We start from the raw sequence: 15,331 nt of genomic DNA, 5'->3' as shown, positions 1-15,331 counted from the left end.
GCCTTTGTGTCTGGCTTCTTTTATTTAGCGTATTTTCCAGTATTTTCCAGGTTCATCCGTGTTGTAGCACGTGTCAGTGCTTCCTTCTCTTTCATGGCCGCATCGTATCCCGTTGTATGGATAGACCACATTTGGTGTCTCCTTTCATTAGCTGGGGACATTTGGGTTGTGTCCGCTGTTTGGCCATGGTGAATGGTGCTGCTGTGAACGTTCATCTGCAAGTCTTTGTCTGAGCATCTGTTCTCAGTTCTTTTGTGTATAGACCTAGGAGTGGAACTGCTGAGCGACATGGTAATTCTCTCTGCTTTATTGATGAATGGACATTCTTTTTTATTGTTTTATCTATATGGACTCCGGAATTCCATATGAAGATCGATCTGAAAAGATTCCCTTCCTCCCCTCCTTTTTATATTAAACCGTTCTCTATAGGGCAAACACAGGGCTATCTTTTATGTTTTCAGACATCTAGGGTCTAGTTGAGGCCCAAGGGATCAAAGCTCGTGCTGTGTTTTTCCCTAAGTGGTAGAGAGGGCTGTCTAGAGGGGAGAGAAGAGAACTCTTAAGGTCAGACTCATGGGACAGCAAATCAATCTTGAGATTTTAGAAGTCATAGTAGAGATGTGCCTTTTCCAGGAGCACATCATGTCAAAATATGGCATTCCTAATCAAAGACAGCAAAATGAGTATTTATTTACAACCTACTAAATCGTCGAGCCTATGACATGGAAGAGTCTCAGGGTGGACTCTGTCTTCAAGGAAATGATTGAGCACCGACTGTGTGCCAGACCTCTTCCCTGCAGTGTCTTGTTTAATTCTTACAGGATGTGTCCTCTGGGAAAAACTAAGAGAAATCAGTACCAGTGTACCCCAGGGTTCAGGCACCAACTTGGGGATAAAATGAGCAGACTGAGGAAAGCTGTGATGGTGTGTCTTCTAGAGCTGCATTGCCCTACTTAGATTTAAATCCTTTCAAATTAAATAAAGCTAAAATTTTTACTTCTCAGTCACCCTAGCCATATTTCAAGTGCTCAGTAGACACATGTACCTAGTGGCCACTGTATTGGACAGAGCAGATACAGAATATTTCCATCACTGCAGGAAGTTCTGTTGGACAGGGCTGGCTAGACCATAAATAGTGGAGTGACCACAGCAGTAATGTTCATGTGCTGGGGAGGAGGGTGGGGAAGGAGGCACTGGGTGGGGAGGAGGTGTCAGGATTCCACCCTGGAAAGGTGGAGCCATAATCCTGGCTCTGTCATTCCTCATCAAGGCATACCCCATCCCTGCGGGTCTCACCTGCTGTGTCAGAGCCAGGGCCCAGCACACGCAGCTCTTTGTTGGCTCACAGCAGAGGTCTCAGGCCCTTGCCTGTTAGGCACGATGTTTATTACTTCTCTCTAGTGAGACCAGGACAAGCACTGACAGTACATGCTTAGAAACTTACATAGTGATTTGACACCACTGTGTCATCCAAGTGGCATTTTGGTTTACTAGAATATCACTTTTATTGTATTTTACAAAGCTTTTGGTTGGAAACAGACTGAAAATGAAAGGAAACCTTCATCTTTTACTACAGGTAGAGGGAGAATCCTTGCCTTTTGGTCTTGGGACCGGGCGGTGCATTCATTTCCCAGGGGTTCCGTAAGAAATGAACACAATCTGGACCACTTCAAACAACAGGAATGAATTCTCTCACGGTTCTGGAGCCGTCGGCAGGGCCGTGCTGTCTCTGAAGACTCTAGGGGAGGGTCCTTTGCTGTGTCTCCCAGCTCCTGGCGGCTGCTGGCGGTCTGGCATTGCTTTTCTTGCTGCTGTATCCCTCGGCTCCTGCCTCTGCCTTCATCTGGCCTTCTTCCCTGCGTGTGCCTCTGTGCCCAGTCTCCTTTCTTTCTGTTATAAAGACACCAGCACTGGATTTAGGGCCAACCCTAATCTAGTGTGACCTCATCTTAATTTGATTTCATCTGCAAAGACCCTATTTCCAAATAAGTTCACATTTGTGTGTAGCAGGGGTTAGAACCTGTACATGTTTTTGGGGGACACAGTGTCACCCACTATGGTTGGGTTTGTGTGTGGGATGCAGGGCAGCCAATGTGCATGTGGCTTGGGGTTGGCTGGGAGTGGGAGGGCTATGCGGATCCCAGAGGGCTGCGTCCCTCTTTGATTTCACCGTTTCCTCTTCCTGAAGAGGGTTTCTTCTCCCTCTCGGGCTACAGCTGCCTGTTGAGTGTCTCCACAACCTTGACTGTCATTTCTAGGTTTGTCTGAGGGTTGATGGAGCGGGCTGGGCTGTGGGTGGAAAAGAGCAGCCTGTGGGTTTTCTCCTTCCTTCTCCGTCTTCCTTCCTCTCTTGTCCTGCACAGGCCCCTTTTTCCACCCGGTTCTGCTCCTCAGAGGCTCTATTTTGTAAGATTGTTCAGACTGTGAGTCAAATACAAGTGTGATGTGTTATATTCTCCCGTCGCTGTTTTCAAACCGCTTCACTGCAAGTCAGGCCCTGAAGATGCTTTTGAACTGGACCATTTTCCTGTCTACCGACTTCTGAATTTCAAGTGTTTTTTAGAAAATCACCATCATTTGGAAGTCGTGCTTCGCTCCTGGAAGCTGTCTAGACAGGTAACCAATTTGGAGGCTTTGGGGCCCTGTTCATAGGGTCATCCTCTTCTCCCTGAGCCTCCTTAGGTGCATGGCTGTGTTGGTAAAAAGTAAAAAAAACCTTCGTAATTTAATTCAGGTTTGTTCTTGCCTGGATTACAGTAACACCCCTATTTAGCAGGACTCAATTCCTGGCAAATGGATTTTTGGAGGTTAAGGAGAGCACAGTGGCTCCAGAGACGAGGGTTTTATTCCCATCCGTGATGTGGTTAGCTGATTCCTCCCCTTTATTTCTCTTGCCTGGTACTGTTTGCTACTTAGTCCCACATCTGCTGGCGCCTGTGCTCTGCTGAGGGTTGGAGCTCTGTCCTCACTCCTTGGGTCCTGGCAGTCCACCCTGACCTTTCACTGTCTTATAGTTTGTTCTGTCCTTGACTGCACTCCCTTTTGGTCTCCTGTGCACCTGGCACCGGGGAATCCAGGATGAGACAGGAGCAGCCTCTGGCGCTCATTCCAGTAGTGTGTCTTACCTGTGAGAGAGGAGGTAGAGCCGGGGCACACCTGAGCTCGTGGTCCTCCATCCTTTTCATACATGGGCACATAGAAACTCATCATCCTTGTATAGCGCAGCTTCTCATGGCTGGAGAGGCTCCGGGACCCAGGTCTGGCCAGGCTCCCCCAAAGGCTGAGCGCTTCTGTGCTCTGGGGACCCATTTGTGACATAGCCCCAAGGGTGGGGAAGCTCTTGTCTAACCTGGTGGTTCTCAACCCAGGGCTGTTTGGGAATGTCAGGGGCATTGTGTGTTTGTGACAGTGACTCCGTGTGTGCGTTGTGTGCAGGGGGTTATTCCTGACTTTGAATAGGCAGGAGCCAGAGGTGCTAAAAGCCATCCTGCCGATGAAAATAGCATCCCTCCCCTGGGAAACAGGGCAAGACCCTCTACCCTTGTTGATATTCTCCAGGGAAGGCATAACACATTGTTTGTTTATCTACTTGTTTTTAATTTTGGTAAAAGCCACATAACATTTACTGTCTAAATAGTTTTTAAGTGTACATTTCAGTAGTGCTAACTGTATTCACATCGTTGAGAAGCAGATCTCTAGAACATTTTCAGCTTGCAAAACCTAACCTCTATCCGTTAAACAGCTCCCCGTTCCCTCCAGCCCCCAGCCTGACAAACAGTTCTACTTTTGGTCTCCATGAGTTTGACTGCTTTAGAAATCTCTTATAAGAGGAATCATACAGACATGCATATTTGTCTTTTTGCAACTGGCTTATTTCACTTAGCGTAGGTACTCAGGGTTCATCTATGCTGCAACATATGTCAGAATTTCCTTCTTTTTTAAGGCTGAATAACATTTCATTGTGTGTATATATACCACATTTTCTTATTCATTCATCCATTGATGGACATTTCGGTTACTTCCACCTCTTGGCTATTGTGAAAAATGCTGCAGCAAACATGGGTGTTCACCAATCTCCTTGAGATCCTACTTCTAGTTGTTTTGGAGATAATACCTGGAAGTGGAATTGCTGCATCATATGGTAATTCTATTTTGAAGATTTTGAGGAATCTCCATACTGCTTTCCTTAGTGGCTATACCAGTTTACATTCACACCGACAGTGCAGAAGTGTTCCAACTCTCCATATCTTTGCCAACAACCTGTTATTTTCTGTTCTGGTTTTTTTTTTTTTTTTTGATAGTAGCCGTCTTAATGCGTGTGAGGTGATATCTCATTGTGGCTGTGATTTGCACTAATGTTTAATGATGTTGACCATCTTTTCATGTTTGTTGGCCATAAGAAATTGATTTTTTTTTTTAAAGATTTTATTTTTTTCCTTTTTCTCCCCAAAGCCCCCCGCCGTTACACAGTTGTATATTCTCCGTTGTGGGTCCACCCAGTTGTGGCATGCGGGATGGTGCCTCAGCGTGGTTTGATGAGCAGTGCCATGTCCGCGCCCAGGATTCGAACCAATGAAACACTGGGCCGCCTGCAGCGGAGCGCGCGAACTTAACCACTCGGCCACGGGGCCAGCCCCCATAAGAAATTGATTTTTAAGTATAAGAGCTTGTACTGGATTCATTGAAGTTCATATCTTTTTCATTAATTTTTTGGTTTGGACTATGTGATATTTAAACATGAAATTACTCATAGGAATGATTTCCTCTAACTGCTAAATTGTCACTTGGGATTGAATGAACCATAGCGTTTTGGTGGTAGAGATGGGGAATGCTATTTTAAAGACCAGAATATGCTTAAAGGAAGCTTGATTACAAACAGAAGAGATATTTTTAAATTTAAGATACATAAGATGTAGGTAGCCATTATTTAATAGGGTTTAAGGAATAGAAGCAGTTGTCATTATCTTTCTTTTTGTCTTGGATTTCTACAACGTGTAAACCAGGGTGGCTCAGAGTGGCACATGCTGGAATCTCTTCAAAGTGCTGTGTGTCTCTGTTCCTTAGCTGCACGAAGCCAGCATGTCCAGCCATCTGCCCTGTTTCATTCCTTCCCACTGAAAGGCACAACCTTGGGTCCAAGCATACCTATTGGCCAAGTGGTCTTACCACATTTTCCTGTATCACCAATGCTCTGGTTCTTCTGAGGCTGTTTGGCTATGCCTTAAATCTTCCAAAGAAGGAAAGCATAAGTCTGAAAGGAGAATTTGTGGGCCCTACATATTTTAACTCAAAACCTCCAAATGGAATCGTTTTAATATGCGTTTTCTTGAGAAATATGTAAATTAATAATTGCTTCATACATTATTCAAGAAAAACTTATTTTGTATCACCGATAGCTCTTGTAATCTTATATAAAGATATGCTAATGGATTTAATTAAAATAATTATACTGAATAATGTAGTCTGAACTTTACCCTAAAATAGTGTCTATTAATCATCATCAGTAGTAATATTTTTAGCCAGAGAGACACTTACAACATTAAACTGATACTAGATAGAAAGTGCATTTTTCGTTTTGTTTTACGGTTTGGATTAAGTTGGCTTTCTCATGAGATGCACGACAATTAAATTTGCTTAGAGAAGAGTGTAAAATTTATTCAATTTATTGAACTTGAACTATTTCAGCAATTAGAAAACTTTCAGCGTTTTCTGCCATTTCATAATCCTTTTTATGCATTTTTTCCCCTCTAAAACTTTGGTTTCCATGTGCTTCTTGTCGTTTTGATTCAGTTCTGACCTCGCCTCCCTTCCTCAGTTAGGATTGCTGGGTACCATGAGTTCTTGATTGCCTGCATATTAAGCGATGACCCCAATTTTAAGCGAGACAGTCAGCAACTTGCCTGTCTTTTAATAGAATTAGAAGTAGCCTTCCTACTGGGCATGGTTCTCTCTAATTTTGTTTCTGAGAACTTTCCCTGGCTTGCTGGCTTTCAGTCATTGCTCAACGGTGAGAAGCCCTATTGTATTCGGTGGTAATTTCAGTTTTACCTAAAGCCTTCGTGTGTCTGAGTGTGCAGGAGACGCGAGTGCATATTCTCAGCACGTCAGTGTGTCAGTGTACACATGTCGATTGCCCCCAGGTCCAAGTACATTTAGAATTGGACCCATCCATTCTCAGGTGAACAGATGGAAGCTTTACCGAGTTCAAAGAGAAATGCAAGCCAGGTCTTAAACTGCTATTACCTTCAGTTATTTCGTAACGAATCTGAAGAAATAACTTTCTTGGAAAGCAAATATTGATTTGATAAGTTCAATTATGACTTAAAAAACAGGAGATGACTAAACAATGCTAAAAATAGTGCATTCATCTAAATTCCTATATTGTGCTGTTCTCTCTTCCTCACTAGGCCTTGTCATATGGCTGTGCTTTCATAGCTTATGTAGTCTATGGCTCATAGCCCTGGGTGGGATGGAGGAAGAGGACCCACTCCACACTCAGATCTGCCTCTTGAGCACATCCCATAGGCTTTATGCCCCTTTCCACTCTCATCCCCCATCCCACACGTCTAATGAATTGAGTAGTGACCGACCCACTGCCTGTAGGGGACCTAGCCAAGCCCTGGGAGGCACGTTGGGGCAAAGGGTTGCTGAATGTTCCAGCCTCTCTCCTCCATTCAGAAGAGCCTTGCACATTTGGAGAAAGATTTTGTTTAAAGAAAGAACTTATTTACAAAAGATAATGAGAGTAAGACAAAAACAGAAAAAAAAAAAATCCCTCAAATGCCCTCCATTTCTATTATCCTGACTACTTCTGTGATTTGGTGAATTAGTCCACTCAATATTTACCACTTTAAATAAGACTTCGTAAATGGAAGTTCTCACAGAGTGGTGTGTCAGGCTGGAGAGTTTTGCATGTTAAGGTTTTCCATGTTCATATTTGCACACATCCACATGCTCTCCTGCCTCCACTTCCTGTGGCAGCAATGCCCAACGTCTGTGGAGCACTAGTGATGTGTTAGAATAACGTGCTGAGCATTTTGCCTGCAAAACATCTTTCCAGCCTCCCACCAGCGCGCAGGGGCAGACACCATTAACCACCACCATTTTCCCAATAATAAGTACTTATAGGAAATGCCATCTTCTGAAGTTCACCTAGCAGGTGGTGGAGGTGAGCCTTGCAGACAGCCTGGCCCTGAACCCATTTCCTTGTCCAGTAACCGGCACTGCGTCCCGTGGATCGTGCCGGGTAGGTTCTCTTGCCTGCATTCGGAACTTTTATTTCTGGAGGTGTCTTTCTGTAGATAAGATTGTGCCCAGCGCAGTCTGCACCGTGCAGGAGCCCCGCTCTGTCAGTCAGGCGCGCTGCATCTTGGGAAGCTCTTGAAGCCGCAGCTCCTTCCACTTGAGAGAGACGGAATTGAGTGAAGCAGCCTACAACTCCACAGAGGAAACAGGAGCCTTTGGCTGCAAACATGAGCAGAATCCAAAACACTGAGATTCTCGACAAATAACCGATGTTAGAAATGGGCAAAGCTAGATGTGGTCCTTGACAGTAGTGGGCCGTGGAACGGCCTTTGCAGGAAAGTTAGAGAACCTGTGGTCCGGTGGATGTCCCAGTTCCCGCTGCCTCTTCTGGCTGCTCATCAGACTCGAGGGGATACAGTTGTTTCTCTTAGCTAAGGATGGCCATTTCTGTGGGCCGAAAGCAAAGAGGCAGAGTGTCTCTTGAGAATTCAGAGGTGACTTTACACGAGCTCTGTCAGTCTGGGAGTCCTGGAGGTTCTGCTGTGTCCAGGATCCTTGGCCAGGCCTGAGGGAGACTAGAGAGAAGGCATAGGCCCGGCCACAGCATGGGAGCGTCGTCTGGGGGATACAGACATGTCGACCCTGGATTACAGCCCATAACAGGAATATCTGTAGATGCCTAGCCCAGAATCCGTGTGTCTTGAAGATAATGATGTCAAAGCTAAGGACTGAGGAGTGTTCAGAGATTAACTCTGAGTGTTTTGGGGGCAGGGACAGGAGTAGGGGAGAGGAGAGCAGTGACCCAGGAAGAGGGAACAGCATGTGCACAAGCCTCTGAGCTCTGACCACAGCAGAGAGAGGGTCTCGTCCATGTGGGAAACTGGGCGAGGCGTCAGGTGGTTGGAGAGTGTCCTGCAGATGGAGGCAGAGACCACTGAGGGGGGACTTTGGGGAGGTGGGATCAGAGCCTCTGAGGATGCTGGGTATTTGGGTCTGTATCCCAAGACCGAGGTGATGCCACTCAAGTATCTAAGTTAGATTTGCATCTTAGGAAAGCTGCCCTGGCTTGGAGCGAGGCAGGAACTCAAGGGGGTCAGAGCAGAGGCAGGAGGTTGGTTAGGAGGCTGTGGCATCGTGCTCGAGGGAGATGAGAGGGGCCTGGACCAAGTAGTAGAAACTGTGGAAATGGAGAAGGCAGTAGAACCAGTGGGCATTTGATGGTGAGGATCCAGACTTTGTGATTGGTCAGCGGGGGTTGTGAGGGAGAGGGAGCTTCCAGCCTGTTGCTGTGACCTGGGGCTCAGCTGTGCAGTGCCCTGAGCCGAAAGCACTGGGAGGTAAGGTGTTGGTCTCCAACTGCGGCAGGTGGAATTTGCAGTGTCTGTGGGACAGCCATGTGCAGAAGTCCAGTGGCTGTTGGGGGTGTGGATGTGAAGCTCAGGAGAGAGGTGAGCCAGGGTGGTAGGCACCAGGAGTCCGAAGCTTAGCTGAAGGTGGGGTCCCTGAGGAGCATGTGGAGAAAGGAGAGTAGTCTAGAACATGACTCCTCCAAAGAACACCCAACTTGAAGGGAGGGGTGGAGGACAGGGCCCTGCGCAGAAAGCTGGGGAGGAGTGGGTGCAGAGGAAGGCAGTGGCCTGGGAGTCAGGGTGGTGGATGCCACAGGAGGTGAGGGCTCATATCTGTGTCATCAGAAGGGTCACTTAAGAAAAGGCCTGAAGTCGCTGTGGCCTTGACAGGAGTGGAGATGTGGCAGCATCTGAAGTCAGGTTGCAGAGGGCAGAGGAGGGAATGTGCTGGGCGGTGGATGCTGGCTGAGCCCAGGGCTTGGGGAAGTGTCTGTGCAGGAGAGGAGGGAGGGAGCCTGGAGCTCTGGGGTGGTTTTAAGGTGAGAGACTGGTGTGGGCTCAGGGAGTGGGGAATGAGCCAGCGAGGGTGAGAACTGAGCCACTTAGAAGGACAAAGGGCAGGAGGTCCTCAAGCAGCCAGCTGGGGAATGGACCAGAGCCCAGAAGGCAGGATTCCTGTCCCTGGATGTGGGCAGGCGCTTCCTCCCTGAGCCTGGAGGGGTGGGCTGTGCTGGCAGAGGCCAGGGTTTCAGCTTAAGGGGGGTCAGCTCTGGGAATCCCTTTCTAGTGATAGTTTGTTTTTCTCTGAAGGAGGAGATGAGATGAATGGGGAGGGGATGGGTCCCAGGCTTGAGGAGAGGGAAGACAGACTGAAGCACTCACTGTGGGAAAGGAGAGTGGAAGAAAAGAGCCCAGGACCACCAGAACAGAGATGGACACGAAGTACAAGGGGTGGCACCCCCCACTCCTCCTTCACTTCATTCCCTCTGTCCTGTCCTTTTGTCATGTGATCCAGGACTGATGTCAGGTGTGTGGTCCACCTCTCTTCTCTCTAAACCCCATAAGACATAAAGTCTGTAAGATGTTGGGCTGTTGGGCAGAATTCTCTCTTAACCTGTATTTTGGGATTTCAGTGGGCACAACCTTCTCTCTGGGTGTCACCGTGACACCAGTTGGGGGCAGCCTTTGGGAGCCGAGGCCCTGCTCAGGTGCTCAGGCTGCCTGGTTAACACAGCGCCCCGGGAGCCCCAGGCAGCGAGGGGAAAGTGGGCCATTGAGGCCTGTCTTGTTTGTCACTGTCCGCTTTGTCCATGTGAATTGGAAGCCATCAAGTTGCCACAGGTAGACAGTGCTCTACTGGGTGCAGGATAACGTGCAGGAAGCTGATGCGTTCTTTGCCCTCAGGACCATCACCAACCAAATGAGATGCTGTAGGGCCCGAGCAGGGAGTCTGTGCGAATGCCTGTTATTAAATGTCACGATAAATAGTTTGTAGTTTTTCAAAGCAACTCTGAGCTAGTTGAAGCAGAACTTTCGGAACCAGAATGAAGTTGTTTCTGTTTAATAATGTTCTTTTCAAAAGTTGCCTTTCAAAGCGGATAGTTGGAATCCCTGGATGCAGCCAGCATCGAAGGAGAGGGTTAACACCTGGAAAAAAGCATTGCTGATGCTGTAGTGCAGAAGGTACTTTCTCGTCCTTTATCATCTTGACTGTGAAGCGTTGAGAATCGTGGTGACGATTGAGTGTGGTGGTTTCACAGTCACCTGGGAGGTGGACAGACTTGCTCCAAATTCCAGCAGTGCCAGTCCGGACAAATGACTTTGCTTCTACTTTCTCATCTGTGAGAGGGGTAGTAATAGACCTCTGTCATATAGCTGTTCTGAGGATTTGTTGTGTCAATAGAGTCGAGCACCTAGAAGAGTGTCTGCCGTGTACACAAGACTCACGTGTCACAGATTAGGAAACTGGGACTCATTTGAAGTGACTTGAGCCTGACCACTTCACTCTTTGGCATCAGAGTTGAGACTTGGGTCCAGCATTCTCTCCGGTGTTTTCCATGCCTACCTATCCAGGTAATATGTTTGTATTCATTTTTAAAAGTAAGGTGTAATTTGCATACGGTCATATAGTAGAGTTCCATCAACCCCCTACGTTCGTCATCCCCCAGTATAGACAAGCCCTCACCCCACCTCCATCCTCTGACAGCCACTGAGGTGCTCCCCATCCCTATAGTTTTGCTTTTTCTAGAATGTCTAAAAAATGGAATCATACAGTATGCAGCCTTTTGAGTTTGTCTTGTTTCACTTCTCTGAGTGCACTTGAGATTCATCCATGTTGCCTGTAAGGGACTTGGTTTTTTTAAAAATCTTTTTATTGCTAAATAGTATTCCATTGTATGGATTCACCTCTGAGGGACATTTGAGTTATTTCTAGTTTTTGATGATTACAAATAAAGCTGCTGTAAACATTCACATACAGGGTTTTGTGTGAGCGTAACTTTTCATTTTATTTGGGTCAAGACCAAGAGTGCAGTTGCTGGGCCATATGGAGGGTGCATGTCTAACTTTATGAGAAAGTGCCAGGTGCTTTTCCAAAGTTGCTGAACTAGTTTTGCATTCAGACTAGTAGCATCTGCAAACAGCTCTTGGTATTGTCCGGGGTGCGTGTGTGTGTGTGTGTGTGTGTGTGTGTGTGTGTGTATGTGTGTTTGTTTTTGGGTTTTTTTAGCAATTCTCATAGATATTAGTGGTATCTCATTGTGGTTTTAATTTGCTTTTCCCTGATGACTAATGATTCTGAGCATCTTTGCAAGTGCTAATTTGCCATCTATATATCTTCTTGGAAAAGTCTCTTCAAATCTTTGGCCTGTGTTGGGGGTAAGATTCCTATCTTACTATTGAATTTTAAGAGCTCTTTGTATATGCTGGATACAAATCTTTATCAGATATGTGATTTGCAATTATTTTCTCCCAGTGTGTGGCTCATCTTTTGTTATCTTAGCAGAAGTTCTTTTGAAGAGCAGAAGTTCTTTATTTTGATGAAGTACACTTTTTCAGTTTTTTCTTTTACAGATCATGCTTTTGGTGTCATATCTGAGAAATCTTTGCTTAGCCCAAAGTCACAAGTATTTTCTTCTAGAAGTCTTATAGTTTTAAGTTTTACATTTAAGATCTATGAGCCATTTTAAATTAATTTTTATATAGGGTGTGGGTATGGAGTGAATTTCGTTAGGTGGTGGAGGTGGAGGGGTCTGTGTCCCTTTATTGCAAGTGACCATCCATATTCAGGGTATTATGTTTACGGTGGGTTTCTGCCTACTTGCTTTTGGAAAATAGTATTAACAGTTGTTTATGTAACAGGTGTGGTATTTTCCAGTGTTCAACGTGTTATCCTATTCTCTTTTCAGTTTCATTTTGAGCTTTAATGAAACCGCTGGAGGTGTTTGGCACGAGTGTTATTTTCCTCCATTTCATTCAGGGAGGGAGGAATCCAGCCTGTTATAAGGAGTCACTTAGATTCACGTTGCAGGAAGGGGAGGCAGCCAGCATCAGAACACTTAAAATCCAGAAACTTTTCCCAACAGGATGTATTGAGGGGGCTGAGACTCTGGCTGCCCATGGAACTGAATTTTCATTGTAGCTCAGTTGAGTACTAGCTGTGTGGTCAGGGGCAAAGTGCTTAACATCTCCATTGTCCGTATCCTTGCCTTCCAACACAACTAACTCTCAGTAGGAGGTCTGTTGGGACTAAAGATGAAATATACAGGGGCCCTAGCATAACACATAGCCTGTATTAGGATCTATCATTATTCCCATCCCTCTATTTTTTGAGAGAGTGGGTTTTCTGGAAGATACAGGATATGAATATAAGAGATAAAGTTACTAAAGAAAAAAATGATTCCTAATTAAGGGATACACAGATGTACAGGAAAACTGTTTTGGAATGGAATGAAGACAATTATTTTAATTGTTGAATATGATGGAGCTGCGGGGACTCGAATGGAAGAGGATTCTTCTGAGGGCACAGGTCTTCATTCGCTGTAACTTCCTTAGAGTCAAGGAGAAAAATCACATAAAAGCTTAGTACAGTATAGGCATTTGGCAGAAGGCTATAAATGTTGGCTTCTATTATTATCATTGTTATTATGTATCAAGATTATGATGTAATAAATCATCATTGTTTGTGGATCCGAAGTTTTTTCTTTGCTCTGTCTTTGTTGTGTTTAGCCATCAGCCTGCCATCTAGAAAGTGGTCTTTCTCTTCTTGGTGTGTCTGTGGTTCTTTATAGTAATTATAAATTTGTGTTAACATTTGCCAGACTGCATGAGGCTCAGCATTCTTCTCTGGTCTTGGTTTGCAGGGAGCAGCGCTGAAATACTTGCCTACAATCGTCAATGATGTGAAATTGGTGTTTGATCCCAAAGAGCTCAGGTAAGGAAGCACCCCGGGCGAAGGCATCCTGTGTGTCTCCTTTTCAGTGCATTTAATTTATGAGATGCTTGGGGTTCTGTCTCATATTGGCAGAGGTCAGTGCCCTGGATTGTTCTGGAACATGTGCTAGTGGTGGTATCTGTGCCACTTCACTAATTCTGTCTTTATATGAAAAAAGTATCATCTGTCAACAGTCACAATATTTTCTTTAGAGGGTTATTTATAGCTCAATGGGTATACAATACAAATTTGGCGTTTTGCATTTTTCTAGTGTTTGAAAGTCAATGTGTGGTTGTTGGGCTTTGGTTTTGTTTTCAGCACCTAAAAATTTTGCCACAAGAGCTTTAATATTCGTGTCTCGCCTCCTCCTCCTCATAACACGCACCGCTTCTCTTGGGGAGCCCCTCAATGAGGGGCTCTGAGCCTCAGGCAGAAGTTGTCATCTAAAATAATAGTCAAAACAAAACATAACTGTGGGAAGCTGGTCCTTGGGCTTTCAGACTGAGGGGCGAGGCCGGGGCCCAGTCCTTCCTTTTACTTCCTGATTTTACCGCCCTCGCCGTCCAAGAAGCCCGGTCTCGGTTGTTTAATGTGTAGACGTTGCTGCCGTGCCTCCTGTCTCCCCCCAGCTGTCTACAGCCCAGTCCTCATCTGCTTGTTGGTTTGGTTTTGATTTAACATTTGACACCATAAACTACCTGCAGGTGATGGCACCAACGCTGTTTTTACCAGCCAAAAAAGCCCACTTAAATATTAGTTAAGGGCCACCTGTCCCCCGGGTGGCTAAACTGAATGAAATATGGCACCCTTCCTGTGCTTTCTGTTCACCATAGGTCACTCACGCCCTGGAAGGGAAGGGCGAGGGGCTCTTGGGGAGCTGCTCTTCCCCACCAATCATCCTGTTTCTGATGAGCCTGAGGATTTAGAGTCCTGCATGGACACATTTATTTCATGCTCCCGGGAACTGCCAACACTGGTTATACTGTAACATGCCCTAAATGAGAACAGGAGGAACAAACGGGCACCGGCCCCATGTCTGCCCTCCCGGGGCTCTGGAATGCCCTGACCCTGAGCACGGCTCTCCAAGGGTGGCCCCCGAAACAGCAGCATCGTCAGTCCCTGGGAACTTGTTAGAAAATGCTGAGTCTCGGGCTTCTTCCCAGATCTGCTGGATTAGAAATTGGTGGGGGTAGGGGCCCGGCCATCTGGTTTTAACGAACCCTCCAGGCACTTCCAATGAATGCTCGTGTTTGAGAGCCTCAGGTCTGGAGAAACAGGACTTGAGGGGAGCTGTGGTTGGGTGGGCCATCGCCGTACTCTGCGCCTGTCCTCAGTGTGCACTGGGCTCAGGCCCTCGTCCATTAGAGGTTCACAGTTGGTGCTTGTGCCATGTGCTTGGAGATCCAAGGAAGACCCCCTTCCCTGGGGCCTTTATGGCTCTTTGTGCCTGTGTGTGTCTTCAACACTTTATCTACTGATTTAAAAAAAATGACATTGAAAATCATTTATGTATTTTTTCCTGTTTAGAAAATTGATTCATATTTTGATGCAACAGAAGAGATCACAGAGGAGAATAACTCAAACTTAATTCCACTACCCAAAAATAGCTAGAAGGATCTGGATCCTCTGTTATCTTTTGTGCATGCACACACACTCATGCGTGCACACACGGATACCCCTAAAAAATTCAACGTTATGTTCTTTATTTTACGATCAGCTCCTGCACTTAAGACGTCTTGTTTTCCCACATCGTGAAGTCGTCTCTCCATCATAATTTTTAATAAATTCATGGTGTTCCATCCTGTGCTGGCCCATCATTTAGTTAAGTAGCAGCAGTAGACACTGACATCGATTATGTGCTATCTCCCCACAGAATAGGCTTTACACAAAGCACTTTCCGTGTATTGTCCAATTAATCTTTACAATAACGGAATGTCCTAGATTCTGGTGTTAGCCCACTTTTATGCCAAACAAGTGTTCTTCTAACACTCCTTCAAAGTTTTATTGGCCAATTGTAAATTTTTCAAAACATCTCTACTGAGATATAATTTAGGTACTATAAAGTACATCAGTTTTAGAGTGTTCAATTAAATGGTTTTCAGTATATTTACAGAGTTGTGTGACCATCACCATAATCCAATTTTAGAATATTTTCATCACCCCAATAAGATTCCTTATGCCTATTAACAGTCATTTCCCATTCTCACTCAGCTCTAGGGAACCACTATTCTACTTTCTATATCTATAGATTTTCCTTTTCTGAGCATTTCATATAAGTGGAGTCATACAATATGTGGCCTTTTGT

At 45.6% G+C, this 15,331-nt stretch overlaps 1 protein-coding gene across 3 annotated transcripts in view; it reads left to right on the top strand.

Moving 5' to 3' along the window:
• Positions 1-15,331, top strand: part of DOCK1 (dedicator of cytokinesis 1) — a 505,440-nt gene that overhangs the window by 161,005 nt on the left and 329,104 nt on the right. For all 3 annotated transcript variants that reach the window (XM_070481013.1, XM_044748741.2, XM_070481015.1), the window contains exon 24: positions 12,956-13,026. In XM_070481013.1, the coding sequence (XP_070337114.1) occupies positions 12,956-13,026 (71 nt within the window). The remainder of the gene's footprint in view (positions 1-12,955; positions 13,027-15,331) is intronic.

Source organism: Equus asinus, chromosome 2 (assembly GCF_041296235.1).
Source record: "Equus asinus isolate D_3611 breed Donkey chromosome 2, EquAss-T2T_v2, whole genome shotgun sequence".
NCBI lineage: Eukaryota > Metazoa > Chordata > Mammalia > Perissodactyla > Equidae > Equus > Equus asinus.
Note: the sequence above shows the minus strand (reverse complement) of the source record. Positions and strands in the feature narration are given on the sequence as shown.